This window comes from Scyliorhinus canicula, chromosome 7 (genome assembly GCF_902713615.1).
Source record: "Scyliorhinus canicula chromosome 7, sScyCan1.1, whole genome shotgun sequence".
NCBI lineage: Eukaryota > Metazoa > Chordata > Chondrichthyes > Carcharhiniformes > Scyliorhinidae > Scyliorhinus > Scyliorhinus canicula.
The window spans coordinates 106,325,405-106,349,093 of record NC_052152.1 but is presented as its reverse complement, the minus strand read 5'-3'; the positions used below and the strand labels follow the sequence as shown (position 1 = coordinate 106,349,093).

Genomic DNA, 23,689 nt, shown 5'->3' with positions numbered 1-23,689 from the left:
CCCCCCCCGCACTCCCCCCCCCTCCCCCCCCCCCGCACTCCCCCCCCCCCCCCCCGCACTCCCCCCCCTCCTTCCCCGCACCCCCCCCCCCGCACTCCCCCCTCCCCCCAAGGCTGACCCTCTCTCTCTCCCCCCCCCCCCCCCAAAGGCTGGCCCGCTCCTCCCCAAAGCTGGCCCTCTTTCCCCCCCCCCCCAAGGCACCCCCCCCAGCGCTTGCGCGCCCGCCCGCGCCCCCAGTGCTCGCCAGTCCACCCGCACCCCCAGCGCTCGCCCGCGCCCCCTTGCCTGCAAAGCTGACCTGCCCCCCACGCTCACCCGCACCCAGCGCTCATCCATCCTCCCTTCCTGTATAGTCTGGAGGAAATGTTGTGTTCTGTGCTCCATCTGAACTGGAGCCAGAGCGAGGAGCACATTACAATTCATAAAGGTCCCTGATTAAACAACACTTCAATTTGTGTGTACTCAGCAGCAATTAGCTTTTGTGGTCATAAAGACACACCGTCGGTTATCAGAATAATGTTGCTGTTCTCATAAAACAATATTTCAAAATACCTTTATTCGATCTAGGAGTCAGAATTTATCAACCTTTGATGATCTTGCAAGGTACAGCTTTGTTTTTGAAAAAGAATGTTGTTTTGCTGTGTAGCTTTAAGAAAAGTTAAAAGCTCTTCTCCAATGTTTAAGCAGCAGTAATAGACGGTGTGACCTTACAAATGTTTAATTCTGGACAGCACAGTATTGCTCATTGACATTAGAGAGAGTACAGTGCATTAGAATGAGACTGGAGCAAAAATAGTTGAAATATGAGGCCCAATTGTATAGACCAGGCATGTATTCCTTTGAGTATTGAAGGTATAATAGTGAAGCAGTTGAATTTTAGTTGATTAAAGGAGATCATAGGGCAGACACTGAATCAGGGGGGTCCAGAACAAATCAGCATATTCTAAAATTAGATTTGGCGGGTCATAGGTGATTTCACATCTTCACACAGTGGAAACCCCAATGAATCGTTGAGGCTGGGAGTCCATTGAAAACTTCAGAACTGCGATTCATAGATATCTGTCAGAAAATGTCATTGTGGAACCAAGAGGGTGAATGGAGATGATGTTCAGGTCAATCCTGAGGTGAATTACAATCGGCTAAGAGATAGAATGGACTATTCTTCTTTTATCCTAAGTGGACAGATTTTCACACTTCCGAAGGAAACTACATTGTCCTTTGATAATTCTGTCCTTGCTGAAAAGTATGTTGTTTGACATGCTATGAACATGCCATGGGAGATCTAATTTTACTTCTGGAGCAATTTATTGAGTGCACTGGTTAATTTTGGCTGCTGCCTCTTGTGTTGCAGACTATGAGAAGACACCGAAATGAAGTCACAGTGGAACTAAGGAAGGTAAAGATTCTGCTTTCTCGGCAGCTATTTGCTGCACATTGTTTCTTTTTAATTTTATTCACGGGATGTGGGAATTGCTGGCAAGACGAGCCTTTATAGCTCATCCCTAAACTGAGTGGCTTGCTGGGCTATTTCAGAAAGCAGTTAGAGTCACCGCATTGCTGACTGCCTGGAGTCACACACAGGCAAAGATAACAAATTTCATTTCCTAAAGTCAACTAGTAAACGAGTTGGGCTTTTGCACCAACTGTAATTGTTAGTCGCCGCACTGATACTAGCTCTTTTAAACAAAACCCTGACTTTTTTTTTTAAGTGATGGCATTCCCTAACTACCATGATGGAATTTGACCTCTGATCCTCAGATTATTGAAAGAAAATGAAATGAAATGAAAATCGCTTATTGTCACAAGTAGGCTTCAAATGAAGTTACTGTGAACAGCCCCTAGTCACCACATTCCGGCGCCTGTTCAGGGAGGCTGGTACGGGAATTGAACCGTGCTGCTGGCCTGCCTTGGTCTGCTTTAAAAGCCAGCTATTTAGCCCAGTGTGCTAAAGGTTCCGGGATTGCTTGTCGAATAATGTCACCACTTTGCTGCTGTACCTGCTACTTGCGTCCTACGTATTTTCAATGTGTAACCAGTTAAAGTAAATCACTTCAATTAACCTGTGGGATATTGTGTATTTGTGTTTCTGATCACATATGGGCTCCTGGAACTTGAATATTATGATGCACAATTACATTCCCTGTCATCCTGCTACTCCCATTCTGTGCCTTGTGCAAATGGCAGGTGGGTAGAAAAGCTGTGCTCCAAACACCGTCAGGCACTGTTGCTGCTTTGGAATGTCTATCCAATTGCTGTCTGATGTTTTAGTGTTGCATCTAATGACAGAACCAGTGGATGGCAATTTGCTGTTGGGGTGGGAGGGAGGGTTATCTGGGGAGCAGAGTTTAAATAGCTGTGACTGAATCACACTGCACAGAAGGAGGCCGTTTGGCCCATTGTGCTGGTTCTTTGAAAGAGCTGTGCAATTATTCCCACTCCCTGCTCTCTCCCCATAGTCATGTAAATCTTTCCCCTTCGTGTTGAGATAGATATATTTCTGATTAAAAAACAGATTAAAATGATATGGGGAACAGGCAGGGAGGTGGGTTTGACACAGGAAGAGATCAACCATGATCTAAATGAATGGCGGAGCAGGCTCGAAGGGCTGAATTGAATATTTCTCCTCGTTATTATGTATTTATCAATTTCCTTTTGAAAGTTACTATTAAATTTACTTTCAGGCAATTCATTCCACATCATAACTTGCCACTGAAAAAAATTCTCCTTGTCTCTCCCTCTTCTCTTGTGCCCACTAGTTATCGATCCTTCACGGATGGAAGTAGTTTCTTTCTTATCAAAAATCCTTCATAATATTCTATTGAATGTTCCCTTAAACTTCTTGACACCTGACAAATAATTCCTCTATTTTAGGATGGCACACTTTATTTAGGCTTATTCTATGGATATGTGCATGTGTCATTAACGGAAAAACCATTATATTGTGTGTATGGGATCCTCTGTTGTAAACACAGCGAGGGAAATGGAAAGTTGTCTGGCGAGTCATGTGCTCCATATGGTGAACTGAACCAGAGAGCCATCTTCTAGTGTCTGAAAATAGGGCACTTAGCAGAAAACTGTCAAGTTACTGGAGCAGTAATATCTTTCGAGGTAGGGACCGAGATTAAAGCATGGTGGTCGCACTACGATTTGTTAAATATTTCACCGTCCCTTTTGTAAGAGAGTCATGTGACTTGTAAGTTATTGAGAGTTAATTTACTGGAAGAGCCCCACCTTAAATTTCTTTAAGTGCATATATCGTGCTAGAAGCTATGAAATGTTCTTTCAAGTTGGGGGAGCAGCATAGCACAATGATCTGTAACCTTGTGCTAATATGTTTGCTTGCAGCAATAAGCACCTGAACGTGTCCGGTATGCATGAGAGTTTGTACTATCAGTATATCATACACGTTAGTCAGTGAAGCATTTACAGCTTTAGGCTTCCCCTCTTGAGCACCAAATAGGCCATACCTAACACAATTGAGTGGAGGTTTGGGAGTCCAAAGGTGACTTTGTTTTCTTGCTCAATGTGTAATAGGCGGTTAAAATTGCACCATAGTGGGTTGACATCAAAAAACAATTTGGTAGTTTGCAGATATTGACTGAAGGACGGATGTGCAGCATTTTATATGTATGCAAGCTGTCATGCAATGTCAAATGTTAATTGTTAATACAGTCATTAAGATTTGACACTCTATCTGTAATGCATAACTTGTTTGATCAGCCTCTAGGCATGCATTCGTGCAATTGCTACATATTTAAGATGCATTTTCTGCATGTGAATACGTTGTGCTTGACTCATTATTGGAAATGAATGTGCAATGATTGCCCTTCAGTCTCGCTGATGAGACCATATTTATGACTAGCAGATGAGTAAACGGGATGAGCATTTAAATTGTTTGCTGAAATAAACGTGAAGATATCTGTCGCTTAATTGAAAAGGGTCAGTTGAAGTTTACAGAGCTATTATAATAACTTGCCAGATCAAAAGTTTTTGACTTTATCGGCCAGACAATATTTCTGGGTTATGAGATCAGTTTAGAGAAATTGAACCTCATCACTTTGTCGTTTCTATTCTCGATTCTGGAAAAGGTGGTGTCAGTGGTTTCAGATCTTATGATTTTGTTTCTCACTTTTGAAAGAAAGCCACATAATGAATGTATTTGTATAGAGATATATAATGCATATGCCTGCTTTTTGACTTTCTCTACAAATCTTTGCCTTGTTTTCCCTACATGTGACTCCTATTTAAATCATGGTACAGCAATGTTGTTCCCCTAATGAGATAGTAAAGTGAAAATCATCCCAGCTCTTAGTTTCCCAGGGTCTTGGTATCTGCTCAAGTTGTTCCGTCATTCTATTCTGTTCCAAGTTACTCATGCAATCCAAATCATAAACATCGACCCCAGCTCAGCAGTCACATTCTTGCCTGAGTCATTAGCTCTTTGATTGAAATTGCACGCTGGAGACTTGAGCTGACGCTCCACTGTCAGGGTACGGTGTTAATCCAAGGCCCCATCTCCACTCTTTGAATGGTCATCTGCTGTTATTTCGAAAAGCAGGGAAGATTTTTCAGTATGCAGGCCGCTATATCCCTTAACCAAGCCCTAAAACAAATGGCTTGGTTATTATCTCTTTAGTGGGACCTTGCAAATAGGCAGCTGCATTTCCGACATGACAAAAGTGACTGCACTTCAAAAGAACTTAATTGGCTTTAACGTATTGTGGGAGTTACTGAGGTTGTGAAAGACGCTATGGCAATTGGAAGTCTTTCTTCCTAGTCCTTGTGTGGAGTTATTGTCACAATTAGGCATAATTTCAAATGTAACACTTCTAACGTTTTATACCGTTGCTACTTTCTGCCAGAGATCATTTTAAAACTAATGGGTTGGCACAAGAGACTGCAAAAGGTGATTTCTTTCTACATGCTGCATTCTTGTCAAGACTGATGTGTTGCACATCCTTCATTGCTGATGTAGAATCGTGCAACACAGAAAGTGGCCCTTGAGTCCAGTGTCAACATACAAATTTGGACCTGCGGGAGGCCTACATAGTGATCTGATTGTAACCTCAACTCCACATTCCTGCCTAACCCTGATAACCTTTCATTCCCTTGTTTATCAAGAATGGACCTAGCTTTGCCTTAAAGATGTTTAAAGACTCTTCCGCTGCCTTTTGAGGAAGAGAGTTGCAACCCTCAAGTGTTCTAATGGGTGACCCTTATTTTTAATCCGTGAGATTCTCCGACAAGAAAACTCTCCCATCGATCTTGTCAAGACTTCTCAGGGTATATGTTTCACTCAAGCCACCTCTTACTCTTCTAAAGTGCAGCGGATACAAGCCTAGCCTGTCCAACTTCAACAGACAACCCCACATTTGAGGTATTAGTCTAGTAAACCCCTGAACTGCTAATGGATTAACATCTGTCCTTAAACAAGGAGACCAATAGTGTACAGAGCACTCCAGATGTGGTCTCACCAAAGTTCTGCATGACTGAAGAACAACTTTCCCATTTTTGTTTTCAATTCCCCGTGCAAAAAATGATAAGCTTTCCTAATTATTTGCTTTACCTGCATACTAGCTTTTTGTGATTCATGCGCTTTGCTCTGGATCTCTCTGCATCTCAGCTCTGCAATCTCTCACTATTTAGATAATATGCTTTTTTATTTTGCCTGCCAAAATAAACAATTTCCCACTTTCCACATAATATTGCATTCACCCGGTCTTTGACCACTCACGTAATCTATCTATATCCCATTTGTAACTTCCTTGTGTCCTCTTCATACTATTACCCTACCTATCTTTGTGTTATCAGCAAATTGAGCAAATTTGGTCCCTTCATCCAAATCATTTGTTTAAATTGTAGGTTCACTCTCCAGCACTGATCCCTGTGGCACACCAATCATTACATCCTATCAACCAGAAAATGTCCCATTTATGTCTACCCTCTGATTCCTGTTAGCTAGCCAATCTGGTATCCATGCCAATATGTTGCCCCTCCACCATAAGCTTTTATTTTTTGGAATAACCTTTGATGTGGCATCTTGTTGAACCTCTTCTGGAAATCAAAGTACAGTACACCCACCATTCCTGTTTATACACAACATGTGTTACTTCAAAGAACTCCAGTAAATTGGTTGAACTGTGTTGACCGCCTGATTACCGTCAAGTTTTCCAAGTGTCCTATAATGTCTTTATAGCTTCTAACGTTTTCCCTATGACAGATGTTAAGCTAGCTGGTCTGTAGTTTCCTATCTGTCTCCCGTCCTTTTTAAATATCTATATTCCAATCTGACGGAACCGTCCCCAAATTTAAGGAATTTGGATCATAAGAGACTTAACTAAGGTGGGAAACCCATGGAGTTGAGGGCAAATTATTGATATGGTTAGGAAATTGGTTGAGTGGCAGGTGACAGAGTGGGGATAATGTGTAATTACTCTAATTGGCAGGATGTGACTAGTGGTGTATCACAGGGATCTGTGTTGGGGCCTTAATTATTCACATTATTCATTAATTACTTGGATGATGGCATAGAAAATCATATATCCAAATTTGCTGCTAATACAAAGTTAGGTGGCATTGTAGACAGTCTTGATGACGGCATAAAATTACAAGGAGATATTGACAAACTAAGTGAATGGGCAAAATTGTGGCAGATGTATGCAAGTGTGAGGTTATCCATTTTGGAGCAAAGATAGAGCAGAGTACTTGCTAAATGGAAAGAGGTCAGGTACAGTGGATGTCCAAAGAAACTGGAGGGTTCAGATGCATAAACCCTTTAAATGCCATGAACAAGTGCAGAAAATAATCAAAATAGCCAATGGGATGCTAGCCTTTATATTTAGATGATTGGCATATAAAGACACACAAGATATGCTGCAGCTATACAAAACCCTGACTGGATCCCACTTGGAGTACCATGAAATGTTCTGGGCACCACACCTTTGGCCTTTGGGGGGGGGGGGGGGGGGGGGTGCAGTGTAGGTTTACAAAAATGATACCTTATCTACAGGTGTTAAGTTACGAGGAGAGATGACTCAAATTAGACCTGTTTTCAATAGAATTTATAAGGTTAAGAGGTGATCTGATCGAAGTAGTCAAGATATTGACAGGGAAAGACAGTAGATAAAGATAAACTATTTCCACTGGTTGGAGATTCTAATACTGGGGGCATAGTCTAAAAATTAGGGCCCGGCCGTTCAGGAGAGATGTTAGGAACAACTTCTTCTCACAAAATGTAGTACAGGTTTGGAACTAGATCAGTTGTTCGTTTTAAATCTGAGATAGATAGATTTTTGTTAATCAAAGATATTATGAACCAAAGGCAGGTATATGGAATTAGGCCACAGATCAACCATGATCTAATTTAATGGTGGGACATGCTCGAGGGGATGAATGGCCTACTACTGTTCTTATGTGCAGTCTGTTCTTTAGGGAACAAAATCAGTCATCCTTACCTGGTCTGGCCCAAATGTGACTCCAGACCTACAGCAGTGAGGTTGACTGTTAAATGCCCTCTGAAATGGCCTAGCAAGCAATTCAGTTGTATTCAACCGCCAGGAAATCACAAAACAAGATTGAAACCAGATGGACCACCCATCATCGATCCAGGCATCGGAAACCGGAAACCAACCCTGCCTACCCTGCAATGTCCTCCTCGTTCGCATCTGGGGTTTGTGCCAAATTTGGGAGAGTTGTCTCTCAGACTAGTTTTTAAAAATAAATTTAGAGTCCCCACTTCATTTTTTCCAATTAAGGGGCAATTTTGCGTGGCCAATCCACCTATCCTTCACTACACATCCTTAGGCTGTGGGGACGAAACCCACGCAAACACAGGGAGAATGTGCAAACTCCACATGGACAGTGACCCAGAGCCAGGATCGAACCTGGGACCTTGGTGCCGTGAGACAGTAGTGCTAGCCACTGTACCACCATGCTGCCTATCTCTCAGACTAGTTAAGCAACAGCCTGACATAGTCATCCTCACAGATACATACCTTACAGACAATGTCCCAGACACCACTATCACCATTACTGGGTATGTCCTATCTCACCGGCAAGACAGACCCAGCAGAGATGGCATCACAGTGGTATACAGCCGGGTTGGAGTTAGACCATAAGGAACAGAATTAGGCTATTCGGCCCATAAAGTCTGCTCTGCATTGAATCATGGCTGATATGTTTCTTATTCCCATTCTTCTGTCTTCTCCTCATAATCCTGATCCCCTTATTAATCACAAACCTCTCTTAAGACACACAGTGATTTGGCCTCCACAGCCTCTGCGGCAAAGAGTTTCATAGATTCACCACTCTCTGGCTGAAGAAATCCTCTTTATCCCTATTTTAAAGGATTGTTCCTTTAGTCTGAGGCTTTGCCCTTGGGTTCTAGTTTTTCCTGAGGTTCTAGGCCTCTCAGTATCCTGCAAGTTTCAATAAGATTCTCCCCTCATCCTTCTAAACATCCAATGAGTACAGACCCAGGGTCCTCAACTGCTCCTCATATAACAAGCTCTTCATTCCAGGGATCATTCTTGTGAACCTCCTCTGGGCCCTTTCCAAGGTCAGCACATCCTTAGATATGGGGCCCAAAACTGCTCACAATACTTCAAACCAATTGAGTTGTCCTGGGAATTCTCAACATCAACTCTGCATCCTATGAAGTCTCATGGCTTCAGGTTAAACATGGACAAGGAAACCTCCTGATGACCACGTACTGTCCACCATCAGCTTATGAATCGGCACTCCTCTATGCTGAATACCACTTGGAGGAAGCACTGAGGGTGGCAAGGGCACAGTGTACTCTGGGCGGGGGACTTCAGTGTCCATCACAAAGAGTAACAGTACTGGCTGAGTCCCAAAGGACATAGCTACTAGACTGCCGACAAGTGGGGAAAATGTACTTGACCTCATCCTCTCGGTGTCAGTGAACCTGCACAGTCCTTGTGGAGACAAAGTCCCGCCTTCACATTGAAGATACCGTCCATCATGTTGTATGAACATGCTAAATGGGATAGACTTTGAACAGATGTAGAAACAAAGACTGGGCATCCATCAGCCGCTGTGGACCATCAGCAGCAGAATTGTACTCGACCACAATCTGCAACCACCCAGGCCTGGCAAGGGTGGCACGGTGGTACAATGTTTAGCACTGCTGCCTCATGGCGCCGAGGAACCAGGTTCGATCCCGGCCCTAGGTCCCTGTCCATGTGGAGTTCACACATTCTCCCTGTATCTTCGTGGGTCTCACCCCCACAACCACAAAGATGTGCAGGGTAGGTGAATTGGCCACGCTAAATTGCCCCTTAATTGGAAAAAAAAGAATTGGGTACTCTAAATTTTAAAAAAACAACCTCATGGCCTGGCATATCCTCCACTCTACCATTACCACCAAGCCAGGGGATCGGCCCTGGTTCAATGAAGAGTGCAGGAGAGCATGCCAGGAGCAACATCGGGCATGCCGAATAATTTGGTGTCAACCTGATAAAGCTACAACACAGGACTACTTGTGTGCCAAACAGCATAAGCAGCAAGTAATAGACAGCTAAGCGATCCCACAGATCGCATCGGATCCAAGCTCTGTAGTCCTGCCACGTGCACCCATGAATGGTGGTGGACAATAAAACAACTCACTGGAGGAGGAAGCTCCACAAATATCCCCATTCTCAATGATGGAGCAGCCCAGAGGTGCCGAGCGGATGATCATCTCGGTCTCCACCGGAGCATCACAGATGTCAGTGATGTGAAGAAACAACTGAAGGCACTGGATACTGCAAAGGCAATGGGTCCTGACAATATTCTGGCAACAGTACTGAAGGCTCGTGCTCCAGTTCCTGCCGTACCCATAGCCAAGCTGTTTCAGTACAATTACAACACTGACATCCATCCGGTGGAAAATTGCCCAGGTGTGTCCTGTACACAAGAAACCGAACAAATCCAACCCAGCCAATTACCGATCAGCCTATTCTCCATCATCAACAAAGTGATAGAAGGAGTCATCAATCGTGCTATCAAGTGGCACTTACCTCAGCAATGACCTGCTCATTGACGCTCAGTTTGGGTTCTGCCAGGGTCACTCAGCACCTGACCTCATTATAATCTTAGTTCAAACATGGACGAAAGAGCTGAATGCCAGAGGTGGATGAGTGACTTCCCTAAACATCAAGGCAGCATTTGATGACCGCGTATGGCATCAAGGAGCCCTAACTAAACTGGAGTCAATGGGAATCGGGAAAACTCTACGCTGGTTGGAGTCATACCTGGCCCAAAGGAAGATGGTTGTGATGGTTGGAGGTTAATCACCTTGGCTACAGGCTATCACTACATGAGTAACTCAGCGAAGTGCATCTATACAAGTTGCTAAAAGGTATGGATAAAGTAGACGTGGAGTTGATGCTTCCTCTTGTGGGGCATTCTAAAACGAGAGGTCAGAATCTCAGAAGAAGAGGTAGCAAATTTAAAACAGATTTGAGGAAAAATTACTTCTCCCAAAGGGTTGTGAATGTGTGGAATTCGCTACCCCAGAGTGCGATACATGCAGGGATAGTGAGTAAATTTAAGGAGGAGTTAAGACAGATTTTTAATTGGTAATGGGTTGAAGGGTTATGGAGAAAGGGCAGGACGGTGGAGTTGAGGCCAGGATAGGATCAACCGTGATCACATTGAGGGTGTTAGGCTCGGGAGGCTAAATTATCTGCTCCCACTCCTAGGTCATATGTTACAGGGAGGTCGATTTCGCAATCCAACTCTTGACCTGTAACATTGCAGGTAGCAGAGAAAGAACATATAAGCCATGCTAGAATGGTAGAACAGACTCAATGGGCCGAATGGCTGAATTCTGCCCTATAACTTATGAACTTATGAACAACTGCCAGGCAATGACCATCTCCTACAAGAGAGGATTTAACCACCGCCCCATGACATTCAATGACATTACCATCGGCGAATCCCCCAAAATCAACATCCTGGAGGTTACCATTGATCAGAAATTGAACCAGACTAGGCATATTAATACTGTCGCTACCAGGGCAGGTCAAATGCTAGGAATCCTATGGTGAGTAACTCAGCTCCTGACCTCCAAAGCCTGTCCACTATCTACAAGGCACAAGTCAAGAGTGTAATGGAATACTCTCCACTTGCCTGGATGAGTGCAGCTCCACAACACTCAAGAAGCTCAACACCATCCAGGACAAAGCATCCGCTTGATTGCTCCCTCTTCCACAAACATTCAAACCCTCCACCACTGACGAACAGTGGCAGCCATGTGTACCATCTACAAGATGCACCACAAGAACTCACCAAGGTTCCTTGAGACAGCACTACAACCTAGAAGGACAAGAGCAGCAGATACCTGGAAACCCCACATCTGGAGTTTCCCCTACAAGTCACAAAAAAAACAAAAGTGCCAATAAACACGATGCCAGGCAATGGCCATCTCCTGCAAGAGAGGATCTAACATTCAATGACATTAACATCGCTGAATCCCACACAATCAGCATCCTGGGGGTTACCATTGTTCAGAAACTAAGCCCGTGTCCACTGGGAGTGAGACTGAGATGGTACAAACTTGTGTGGAACCATAATGGCTGGCAGAAAGCGAAAGCCTAAACTTTCATTAATATACCTTTCACATTCTGGAGATAATCAGCTTCACCATTAAACAAACAGCCATTGAAGTATGCTTGATCATTTGTTTCATAGGCAAACTCAAAAGCACAGTAAAATCCCAGACACACCAGTCAGATAAATGGTCAGTTTATTTGTTTTTGGTCGTTATGACTGAAAGATGGATGTTGGCCAGGACAGAGGAAATATTTATCCCATCAGCCTAAAACTGGATCAAAACGTGACTGTTCAGCATGATGAAACTAACTGCAACGAAGGATTCCTAAAGTGTGCTGGCTAGGATCAGTATGATGCTTACAATAAATTGTAAAGGAATCGACTAGCAGCGCAGGCAAATGCTCTGAAATAATATCATTGCTCAGTTCTGATATCTGTAAAACTAGTAAAAAGGAACAACAGCTAACCCCAAACCCGTATAAAAGTTGCAGCTGTTAGGAACCCGGGCGTGAACCCAACTATTTTCAATTTGCAGAACTGTGAGGAAATGTTACTGCACGAGAGGAGTGATAACCCTGACCAATAACTAGATTTAATGTGAAAACAAATTTAAGTTTAAACACAGAATTAACCACATTAGCATCAAAGAAATTGCTTTCCAGTTAGCAGTTACAGTGATTCTTAAGTAAAAGAGAAAACCGTAACTTCCTAAACCTGCCACTATCTTCCAATTAAGTAAGTTAATATATTTCAAATACCACTCATGAATGATACTTTTAAAAAAAAATAATTTTTACTCAAATTTTCACAAAATATCAATAACAGAAAATTCTAAGAACAGAAAGAACAACCCCCCCCCTCCCCCCCCCCATGTATACAAAAAAGATGAAATACATTAACGCCCGTCATTAGCAAAGAGCGAACATACACATCCCTTCAGCCCAAAACAAAGAGACCCCCCCCCCCCACCCCCCGGTTGCTGCTGCTGCTGTCTTTTTCTACCGTTCTGCCAGGAAATCTAGGAATGGTTGCCACCTCCTGAAGAACCCCTGCACTGATCCCCTTAGGGCAAATTTCACCCTCTCCAATTTAATAAACCCCGCCATATCGTTGATCCAGGCCTCCACGCTTGGGGACCTCTCATCCTTCCACTGAAGAAGAATCCTCCGCCAGGCTACTAGGGACGCAAAGGTCAGAATGCCGGCCTCTTTTGCCTCCTGTACTCCCGGCTCCTCTGCAACCCCAAATATTGCGAGCCCCCAACCCGGTTTGACCCTGGATCCTACCACCCTCGACACCGTCCTTGCTACGCCCTTCCAAAATTCCCCCAGCGCTGGGCATGCCCAGAACATATGGGCATGGTTTGCTGGGCTCCCTGAGCACCTAGTACACCTATCCTCGCTCCCAAAGAACCGGCTCAACCTTGTCCCGGTCATGTGAGCCCTATGCAGCACCTTAAACTGTATGAGGCTAAGCCGCGCACAAGAGGAGGAGGAGTTCACCCTTCCTAGGGCGCCCTCCCACGTCCCCTCCTCAATCTCCTCACCTAGCTCCTCCTCCCATTTACCCTTCAGCTCCTCCACCGAGGCCTTATCTACCTCCTGCATCACTTGGTATGTTGCCGAGATCCTCCCCTCTCCAACCCACACCCCTGAGAGCACCCTGTCCTGGACCCCACGCGGCGGCAGCAGAGGGAACTCTGCCGCCTGACAAATGGCCTTACCTGCGTGTACCTAAAGGTGTTCCCCGGGGGAGCCCGAACTTCCCTTCCAGCTCACCCAGGCTCGCAAACTTCCCATCTACAAACAGGTCTCTCAACCTCCTAACACCTGCCCTGTGGCAACTCAGGAACCTGCCATCAATTCTCCCCGGGACAAACCGGTGGTTCCCCCGTATCGGGGACCCCATCGAGGCCCCCACCGCCCCCCTGTGCCGACTCCATTGGCCCTAACTTTGATGGTAGCCGCCACCACCGGGCTCGTGGTATACCTCGTTGGAGGGAGCGGCAGCGGTGCCGTTACCAGCGCCTCCAGGCTCGTGCCCACATAGGGCGCCATCTCTATCCTCTTCCATGCTGTCCCTTCCCCGTCCATTACCCACTTACGCACCATCGCTGCGTTGGCAGCCCAACAGTACCCACAGAGGTTGTGCAGCGGCAGTCCCCCCCCCCCCCCCCCCCCCCCCCCCCCCCATCCCTGCCCCGCTTCACTTGTTTAGCCAGGGCCGAACACAATATCCCTCATAGATTATCTATACCCCAAGGGTCCTTCAAATGAAAGCAGTATTCCATTAGCTAATTATCTGTAAACAAGGAAATGCTTCGCAAATGTATTAGCAGAACACATCACCTACAAGGCAATGATTATCTCACTTCTACAGCACCTTAATAGCAGCTCTAACAGTCATACTGCTTGGATGCATCTTAACCCAGTGTTATGCAAGGGAAATATTAGGAACCTGGGTCCAGAAATTAGATCGAAGATATAGCAGCAATTTTGGAGTTAAACAGACTGATGGGGGGAACCTGCTAGCACGCAGTCAGAGGGATACGCTTGCACCTGACTGAGTTACATTGCCCCAGTCGGACTTAAATTTGTTAGTGGGAATATGTAGGATGCCCCAGATCCATTATCCTTCAGGACACTCTGAACATCCATTATTAGTGGCTTACAAAGTCTAATGGCCTCTTTGTCTGTCAATGGGAAGTTAGTTGCATATCAATAGCATGGCTCTGTTCTTTTGTATAAATGGGAGTGGGCAATCAAGCAGTCAAGATAATGATGATTTCAAGTTTGGAACCCCAGCAGGCTACCTTTGTTTGAGGGGCAGGACGGAGCTTAGAGAGAGAGAGAAAGAATATGGTTTTAAACAGGTTGGAGAGAAGGGTTTGGAAATCGAGCGAGAGAGGTCATGAAAATTGCCACTGAGGCAGGCTTTGAAAAAGGTTTCAGAACGAATTTCTCTAACAGAAGAAAAATTGCTGTTTGAATGCATGTATTGCCTTTGGCCGACTGTGTAAGTGGAACGAGAGCTGCGTGTTCATTTAAAATGCAGTTATTAGGATTGTTTTCTTTTGTTTCAATGAAAATGAAAATCGCTTATTGTAACGAGTAGGCTTCAATGAAGTTACTGTGAAAAGCCCCTAGTCGCCACATTCCGGCGCCTGTCCGGGGAGGCAGGTACGGGAATCGAACCGTGCTGCTGGCCTGCTTGGTCTGTTTTAAAAGCCAGCGATTTAGCCTGGTGAGCTAAACCAGCTCCTGGTATTAATGTAAAATAACAGAGCCCTATTTCTTATTATCTGGAACAAATCGATCTTTCAGCACCGCCGTATAAAATTTTAAAAGTTCAGCTCTGGCCCAATCTGTTAGCCTCTATTGAGATCTGATCAAACATCCATAACACCTGTTTTTTATAACATTGCTGCAAAAAAAGAGACAATTTCTTCCATTCATCACACAGGGTTGTGTATCTAATCATGCCCCCATCCCCATACTGCTTTACCCGTACTTATCATTTGGACAGTCCTGGGTTTTATGAGACGAGTATAATTGCAGTTTTGAGACTTGCAGTGCCGCACTTATACACCCGGTCTTAAAAGTTTTGTGCACACAACTAGTGTGGTTCTGTTTGTTTTTCCTACAGTCCTTCAAGTTAAAATATATATATTTTTAAATCCCTTTGTGTTAGTCAGTGTGAGAGAGGAATCAGCTTCTTCCCTGACATATACTGGCAGTTGTGGAAGCCCTGTGGGTTGTTTGGATCTACTTATTTAATGACATGTAGTACAGACACATTTCTCCCCCATTATCCTTCTGAGGGAGTGTCTGTCACCATATTGTTTCCCAGCAATGCTTGCCCATGTAAACACTGATAGATCTGCTATCATGTCCACACTGCAGTAATAATAGTGATGCAGTCCTTGTTAGCTTATCCATGCATTGTCTGCTGTAGCCTGGTATGTGTCATACTGATTTAAAGCTTTGTAAGTAGGATTTATGTTGTCTCCTGTTCCACTCGCTGATCATATGATCAGGTTAAATCCTATGTGTTACTAAAGTTCAATCCTTCTTGTGGAATTTATTTTTACATGTTCTTCGGACTTTTTTCAACTTGCTGTAATTTATACTAGAGCTACCAACGTGAAATTGAGATGCACTTTACATAAACGTATCATTTTATCAGCCAAGTACCTAGTTAATCTTGTTTTGTGAAAATTGTTGGCATGGCTAAGTACTATAATGTGCAAATGTGCCTGCACAACCTGATAGATTGTTGTGGAATTTTGTTCATCATAGCTGGAAAAACTTAACAATGGAAGACCATTGTGTGTAATGAACACAAAATGATATGTTGACAGAAAATGTATATTTTTGAAATACAGTAAAATCTGTATCCAGTGAGGCTTTCCGTATCGGCTACATTAGGGTGTTACTTCCCGCTCCAGTTGATTATAAGAAATTGACAAGTAATTTGTCCAAAATTTGGTACTACATGTAAGGTAGACAGTGTCGCAGGTGTTATAAACCAACCAGAGAATGAAAAACCTTTGTTTCGGTCTCTCCTGTTGTCACAAGTCCTCATTGGCAAGACATTATTTATGTCCATTCTAACTGCTGTATGACATTAAGAGTTAACCAGTATAGTTTATAACACATGCTTCTGAGAGTAGGTAGCGTGGTAGTTATATTGGGCAATGTCAAAATTGCACAACAAATTTAGAATTGGGTGGTTACAAATTCTCCCTAGATCTACCCTAAAAGTCAAATATTTGTGTATATGAACTGTGTGGGTGAGGAGAATGGGGGAATTTCTTCTATTTTTGAATTTATCTGATTTATTAAGTTGTGAGGAAGGAGGAAGCGTCAAACCACTATTTTGCTTGATTAGACAGGGGATTGGGACAAGTTTTGTGGCTACGCTTCTGAAGGATGCCAGTTAACCAGTTAGGCTTTATGACAATCTGGCAGCTTTCAGTTATTTTCCAGTGCTGTGCTACAAATTCCCATACTTTTAGAAGTTTAGTTTCACAGTGGTAGCATTTGAACTCATGACCTCTGCATTGCAAACCTAGCATCATAACAAGTGCACTTCACCTCTTTATCCCTGCCCTCAATCTAACCAAACTAATGAACTAGATAAACCAAGGAGTAGGAAATGCTCTCCAGACCTCTATTCCTCCTCGCCGGGTGGTGTGGATTGTACAACTGGTAAATTCAGAATGCCATCAGCCTTAAATTGGAGTAGTGATTTGAAAGAATATGAAACCGAACTTTGGAGTTCTGGGAATTGAAGGCTTCCAGAGCTGGCCAATGCTTTTCCAAGTCATGCTAATTCAGCTTGATAAATCTCCAGACGAGTAATAAACACTTCACTGCCCATTATTAACTTTGTCAACTAATAGTTTGTATCTCTTCATCTTTGCTTTTTCATGTTTTCTCTTCACTGTTTCAATATTTTTTTCTCTCTAGTATTATTCTTTATTCAAAAGTTTCCATTTAACCTTTAAAGCCTATATTCTGAACTTTGCAATTTTCTGGAGTCTGTGGTTTTCTGTCCACTCGTGATAAGTCACAGTAACATTTGAAATGGATCTGTGATTGATTGGTCCAGCATAGACTTCCGGTCCGGCTCTAACCCCGGACTCTCATTTTTCAGTAATTTCTCTCTCACTGCTCTCTCTGGGGCCATTCTGTCTATCAGACCCTCCTCCTGCTTCCTCATACTCATTGCCACTAAACTCCTAACCATCCAACTTTCCTTCCTGGCACACATGTTCGTTCTCATTGTTAATTATTCTCTTTTCAACTACTATCCTCCTTGTTTTAAATCTGCTGCAATCTCCCCTGCACAATAAAACCAACCCTTGACCGTGCCGTTCTTGAAAACTAAACACACATCTCTAAGCTTGTTTTCACTTCCCAAATCCATGTCCATCTTTCCCTGAGCTCTGTTTAAATCCTTCCAATCGGGTTTCTGCCACTATCACAGTATAGTAGTGGCTCTCATCAAAGTCGAAAATGGCATCCTATATGACATTTTAATTTAGTCAAGGAATGTGAGTGCTGGTGGCAAATGTTTCATGTATTGTCCATTCATCATTGCTCTTGAGAAGGTGGTGATGAGCAGTTGTCTTAAAGAATTACAGGCAGTATCCACGTTAGTAGGCAGGGAGTTCCAGGATTTTAGCCCAGCAACAGTGAAGGAATGGTGATATATTTCCTAATCAGATTGTTAATGACGTGATTGTGGTTGGGGTTACAGGTTCAGAAAGGTATTTCGTAGGAGCCTTGGTGAGTTTCTGAAGTGAAGTTGTTAGATGGCACACATTGCTGCCATGGCGTGTTGATGGTGGAGGAAGTGAAGGTTTGAGGTGCCAATCGGGGAGGCTGCATTATCTGGGATGGTGTTGAGCTTTGTGGGTGTTGTTGGATTTGCACAAGTCCCTGCAAGTGGATAGTGTTCCATTACACTCCTCACTTCTGCCATGTATAAGGTAGACAGATTTGGGGAGTCAACAAGTGAGTTACACAGCGCAATGTCCCAATTTTAAAATTTTCATCCTTGCTTTCAAATCCCTCCATGGCTTCACCCCTCCCTACCTGCAAAACCCTCCTCAGGTAATTGCACTTTTCTAGTTCTTGCCTCTTAAGCTTTAACTCACTCCACCATCAGTAACTTTGCTTTCAGCTGCCTCGACCCTGAAATTCTCTTTCCTCTTTTAAGAGACTCCTCAAAACTTTGAACAAGCTTTTAGTCATCTGATATTTAAATGGCTTGTGTCAAACTTTGATCTACATGACTGCTGTGAAGCCCCTTGGAATATTTTATTACGTTGAAGGTGCCATATAAATACAAGTTGTTGTTGTTGATTGAAAGTTGCAACTCAAGAGGTTCAGGGCTGTGACGTTCAAAGTGGTCACACCTAAGTATGACTCATTTCTCAAATGCCAAGCAGACAGCTCTCCAGCCAGCTCCCAATAGTGTCACCATTAGCGTGATCGTCTACTGACAAGAATTTGGTAACCCTCCAAGGGGTCATATCTATTTTTTAAAAACTATTTAATGCTTGATATGTAACTTATAAATACAGTACTTTATATATAATATTGAAGCAAAATACTCTGAATATTGGAAAGCTGAAATAGAGGGGGACAGGGAGGTCTGGGACAAATAATGTTCCACTTAGCCCACAAAAAGGCAAGGCACAGCTGGGACCTATGTGGGAACACCGACTATTTGGAGGATGAGTGGAGTCCAAGTAAAAGTTGTTGAACAAGTTTAACGGGGGGAGGATTGTGGTGGTTGGCAGTGGAGGATCTGCATGCAACCCTGAATGAGTATAGAGGCATAGAAGCACTAGCTATCCATGGTGAAAAGTTCTATTTTTATATCTGCTGGTCAACTAGTAATTTCATAGCTGGTAAATATGTAAATTGTGCCTGGCATTAGTTGACATTTAGTCTGAATATCCCCACTTAAGGTACCTAATTGTTGGGTACAGCTTGACTGACATCAGATTTATTTTGAGAATTTGAATTAATTTACCATCATAGGATTTAAACTATCCCCTTAGGCCCCTGGATTACCATTACAGTAATACAACCGTACCACGGCCATATTATACTTTTTAGCTGCATTTGTATAGTGATGGGTGTGCCGAATTATACTGTTTGCCTGTACCATGTTGAATTTGACAAGAGGTGAGCAAACTGTACATGTCTTGACTTTGGTACTGTGGTGTCTGTTTGGAAAAGAACTGATAGGTCACTTGACTCCTGTTGACAAAAACGGATATATTAGATAGTCGGGGGGGAAGTTCAAAGTTTGACCCATTATAATAATTGGGCAAAACCGCAGTTTAGAAGCTATAATGTAGATCATGTTAACACAAGTTGCAATGTGGTACCAGCACGAAAAGGTACAATTAAAAATTGTGGGTTTAGATTTCAATGTGCCTTCAGTTAGTGAAGTGACACCACGGTCTGCTGTTAAAACACCACTAATGTTGGGCTGGGTTAAATGAATGGGTGGAATTACTTTTTTGGGTGAGTTCCTGCAGTGCATCTTATAGATAGTACACACTGCTGCTGCTGTGCGTCGATAGTGGAGGAAGCGAATGTCTAAGGTGGTGGATGGGGTGGTAATCAAGCGGGCTACTTATCATTTAAAAATTTTTTTTACAGTACCCAATTTTTCCAATTAAGGGGCAATTTAGTGTGCCAGTCCACCTATCCGGCAATCCACCTATCCTGCACATCCTTTTGGGTTGTGGGGGTGAGATCCAGGCAAACACAGGGAGAATGTACAAACTCCACATGGACAGTGACCCAAGGCTGGGATCGAAGCCATGTCCTCTGTGATGTGAGGCAGCAGTGGTAACCAGTGCACCACCAAGCAGCCTGAATGGATGGAATGAAGGCAAGCATTCTGTATGCTTTCTTGACTATTCTGTTTACTTGTGTCGCCCCCTTCAAAGATCTGTGAACCAGCACGCCCAGATCTCTCTGACTTTCTGTATTCCAAAGAGTTTTACCATTTAAGGTATATTTCCCCTCTGTTAGACCTACCAAAATGTATTACCTCATTTTGGCTGGATTAAACTCCATTTGCCATTTCTCTGCCCAAGTCTCCAACATATCTATGTCCTGCTGTATCTTCTGACAATCCTCAACACTATATGCCATTCCACCAACTTTGGTGTCATCCACGACCTTACCAATCAGACCGGCTACATTTACCTCCAAATCGTTTATGTACACTACAGATAACAGAGGTGCCAGCACAGATCCCTATGGCACACCACTAGTCACAACCTTCCATTCAGGAAAACGCCCTTCTACTGCTACCCTTTGCCTTCTGTGACCGAGCCAGTTCTAAATCCATCTTGCCGCCTCACCTCTGATCCCGTGTGACTTCACCTTTTGTCCCAGTCTGCTATGAGTCACCTTGTCAAAGGCTTTACTGAAGTCCATGTAAACAACATCCACCACTCTCCCCTCATCAATTTTCTTTGTCACCTTCTCAACAAACTCGGTCAAATTAGTGAGGCACGACCTTCCCTTTACAAAACCATGCTGCCTATCGCTTATGAGTCCATTTGTTTCTAAATGGGTATAAATCCTATCCCTGAGAATTCTCTCCAATAATTTACCTACTACCGGCGTGAGGTTCACCGGCCTATAGTTTCCTGGATTATCCCTGCTACCTTTCTTAAACAGCGGTACCACATTAGCTATTCTTCAGTCCTCTGGGATCTTGCCTGTAGCCAATGAGAATACAAAGATGTCATTCAAGGCCCCAGCAATTTCCTGCCTTGATTCCCGGTGCCTCGATTCCCTCCGTATTCTGGGGTGAATCGCATCTGACCCAAGAGACTTATCTTAATACCTTTTAAAAGACCCAATGCCGCCTCCTTTTCGATGTCAACGTGACCCAGACTGTCCACACACCCTACCCAAGAATCATCTTCCACAAAGTCTCTTTCTTTAAGGAACACTGATGCAAAGTACTCATTTAGTACCTCGCCCATTTCCTCTGACTCAACACATAGATTCCCCCCACTGTCCTTAAGTGTTCCAATCCTTTCCCTGGCCACCTTCTTTCTTTTTACATATGAACAAAAAGCTTTGGGATTCACCTTAATCTTACTTGCCAAGGACTTTTCATTACCCCTCCTAGCCCTCCTAATTTCCCGCTTCAGTACCTTCCTACTTTATACTCTTCAAGGGTTTTGACTGTCCCCCACCCATCTAGACCGTACAAAAATCTCCTTTTTCTTTTTGATGAGGTTCACAATATCCATCATTATACAAAGCTCCCTAAACTTCCAATACTTACTTATCCTTTGTTCTCTCAGGAACGAGACTTTCCTGAATCCTAATCAACTATCACTTGAAAGACTCCACATGTCCTATGTTGATTTACTATCCAACAGCCGCACCCAATCCAAATTCTTCAATTCCTGACTAATGTTATCGCAATTTGCCTTTCCCCAGTTTAGCACCTTAACGCGAGGGTTACCCTCATCACTGTCCAACAGTAGCCTAAAAGTCCAGACAACGAGTTCCAGAAATGAAAAAAACATAGGATATACATTAATACACAATGTCAATACAACCACGGGCATCAGGCGACGCATACGGAATGTAGTACAAGAGATTAGTTCAGTCCATAAGAGGGTCATTCAGAAGTCTGGTAACAGCAGAGAAGAAGCTGTTTTTGAATCTGTTAGTGCGTGTTATCAGACTTTTGTATCTCCTGCCCGATGGAAGAGGTTGGAAGAGAGAATAATCCGGGTGGAAGGGATCTTTGATTATGCTGACCACTTTCCCAAGGCAGCGGGAGGTGTTGACCGAGTCAATGGATGGGAAGTGGGTTTGCGTGATCGACTGGGCTGTGTTCATGACTTTCTGTAGTTTCCTGCGGTTTTGGCCCGAGCAGTTGCCATACCAAGCTGAGATGCAGCCAGATAGGATGCTTTCTGTGGTGCATCTGTAAAAATTGGTAAGAGTCGATGTGGACATGCCAAATTTCCTTATACTAATAATCTTTATTATTGTCCATCAGGCTTACATTAACACTGCAATGAAGTTACTGTGAAAGTCTCCTACTCGCCACTCTCCAGCGCTTGTTTGGGTACACTGAGGGAAAATTTAGAATGTCCAATTCACCGAACAGCACGTCTTTTGGGACTTGTGGGAGGAATGTTTTTCTGATGAAGTATAGCCATTGTTGTGCTTTCTTGGTTGTAGTGTCGGCTTGGGTGGACGAGGACAGATTGTTGTTTTTTTTGTACATCTAGAAATTTGAAGCTGTCAACCATCTCCACCTCGGCACCATTGATGCAGACATGGGTGTGTACGATTGCTTACTGAAGTCAAAGACCAGCTCCTTAGTTTTGCTGTGTTGAGGGAGAGATAGTTGTTGTAACACCATGCCTCTAGATTCTCTATTTCCCTCCTGTGCTATGACTCATCGTTGATCGAGATCCGACCCACTATGGTCGTGTCGTCAGCAAACTTGTATGTAGATGGAGTTGGAGCCAAATTTTGCCACACAATTGTGTGTGTATAGGAAGTATACTAGGGGTCTAAGTACACAGCCTTGTGGAGCCCCGGTATTGAGGGCTATCGTGGAGGAAGTTTTGTTGTTTATCCTTATCGATTGTCATCGACGGGTCAGGAAGTCGAGGATCCAGCTGCAGAGGAAGGAGCCAAGTCCTAAGTTTTGGAGCTTTGATATGAGTTTGGCTGGGATTATGCTGTTGAAGGCAGAGCTGTAGTCAATGAATAGGAGTCGGACATCGGAGCCCTTGTTGTTGAGATGCTCCAGGTATGAGTGTAGGGCCAGGGATATGTCGTCTGCTGTGAACTGGTTGTGGCGGTAGGTGAATTGCAGTGGATCAAGGCATTCTGAGTATGGAGTTGATGTGTCTCATGGCCAACCTCTCGAAGCACTTCATAATAATAGACATCAAGGCCACCGGACGGTACTCACCGAGGCGCGTCGCCTGGTTCTTCTTTGGCACGGTGGTCTTCTTGAAGCACGTAGGAACCACGGAATGGAGTAGGGAGAGGTTGAAGATGTCCGCGAACATACCCGCCAGTTGGCCCGCGCAGGATCTGAGTGCATGACTGGGGACTCCGTCAGGACCTGTTGCTTTCTCAGGGTTCACTTTCAAGAAGGCCGATCTGACTTCAGAAGCTGTGACAGTAGATATGGGTGACTCCAAGGCTGTTGGGGCAGTTGACAATGGTTTGATAGTTTCCTGCTTGAACCGAGCTTAGAATGCGTTGAGTTCATCGGAGAGGGGTGTGCTGCTGCTGGAGATTCTACTCGGCTTTGCTTTCTGGCTGAGCTTTGTAGCTGAGCTTAGCTTGAATTCAGTTACTTCAGTGAAGAAGCAGATCTTTTTTAAAAAAAATAATTTTTATTGGAATTTTTTACAGAAAATATAAAATATAACAACAAACAATGAAATGCAACAAAATAACCCATAACAACTGTAACACCCCCCAAACAGTATCAACGCATGTATCACATCCCCCCCCCAACCCCCAACAAGAGAACTTAAAAATAAATTAAAATTAAATAAACAAACATAGTCATCGTCCTCCGTCCCCCTTTTCCC

The 23,689-nt window shown here is 43.8% G+C and overlaps 1 protein-coding gene across 1 annotated transcript in view; it reads left to right on the top strand.

The window, feature by feature from the left end:
• The first annotated feature begins 1,321 nt into the window (after positions 1-1,321).
• The window catches only part of LOC119969249 (importin subunit alpha-4), a 122,414-nt gene continuing 100,046 nt past the window's right edge, over positions 1,322-23,689 (top strand). The window contains exon 1 of the mRNA XM_038802606.1: positions 1,322-1,396. Within this exon, the coding sequence (XP_038658534.1) occupies positions 1,355-1,396 (42 nt within the window). The 5' untranslated portion in view covers positions 1,322-1,354. The remainder of the gene's footprint in view (positions 1,397-23,689) is intronic.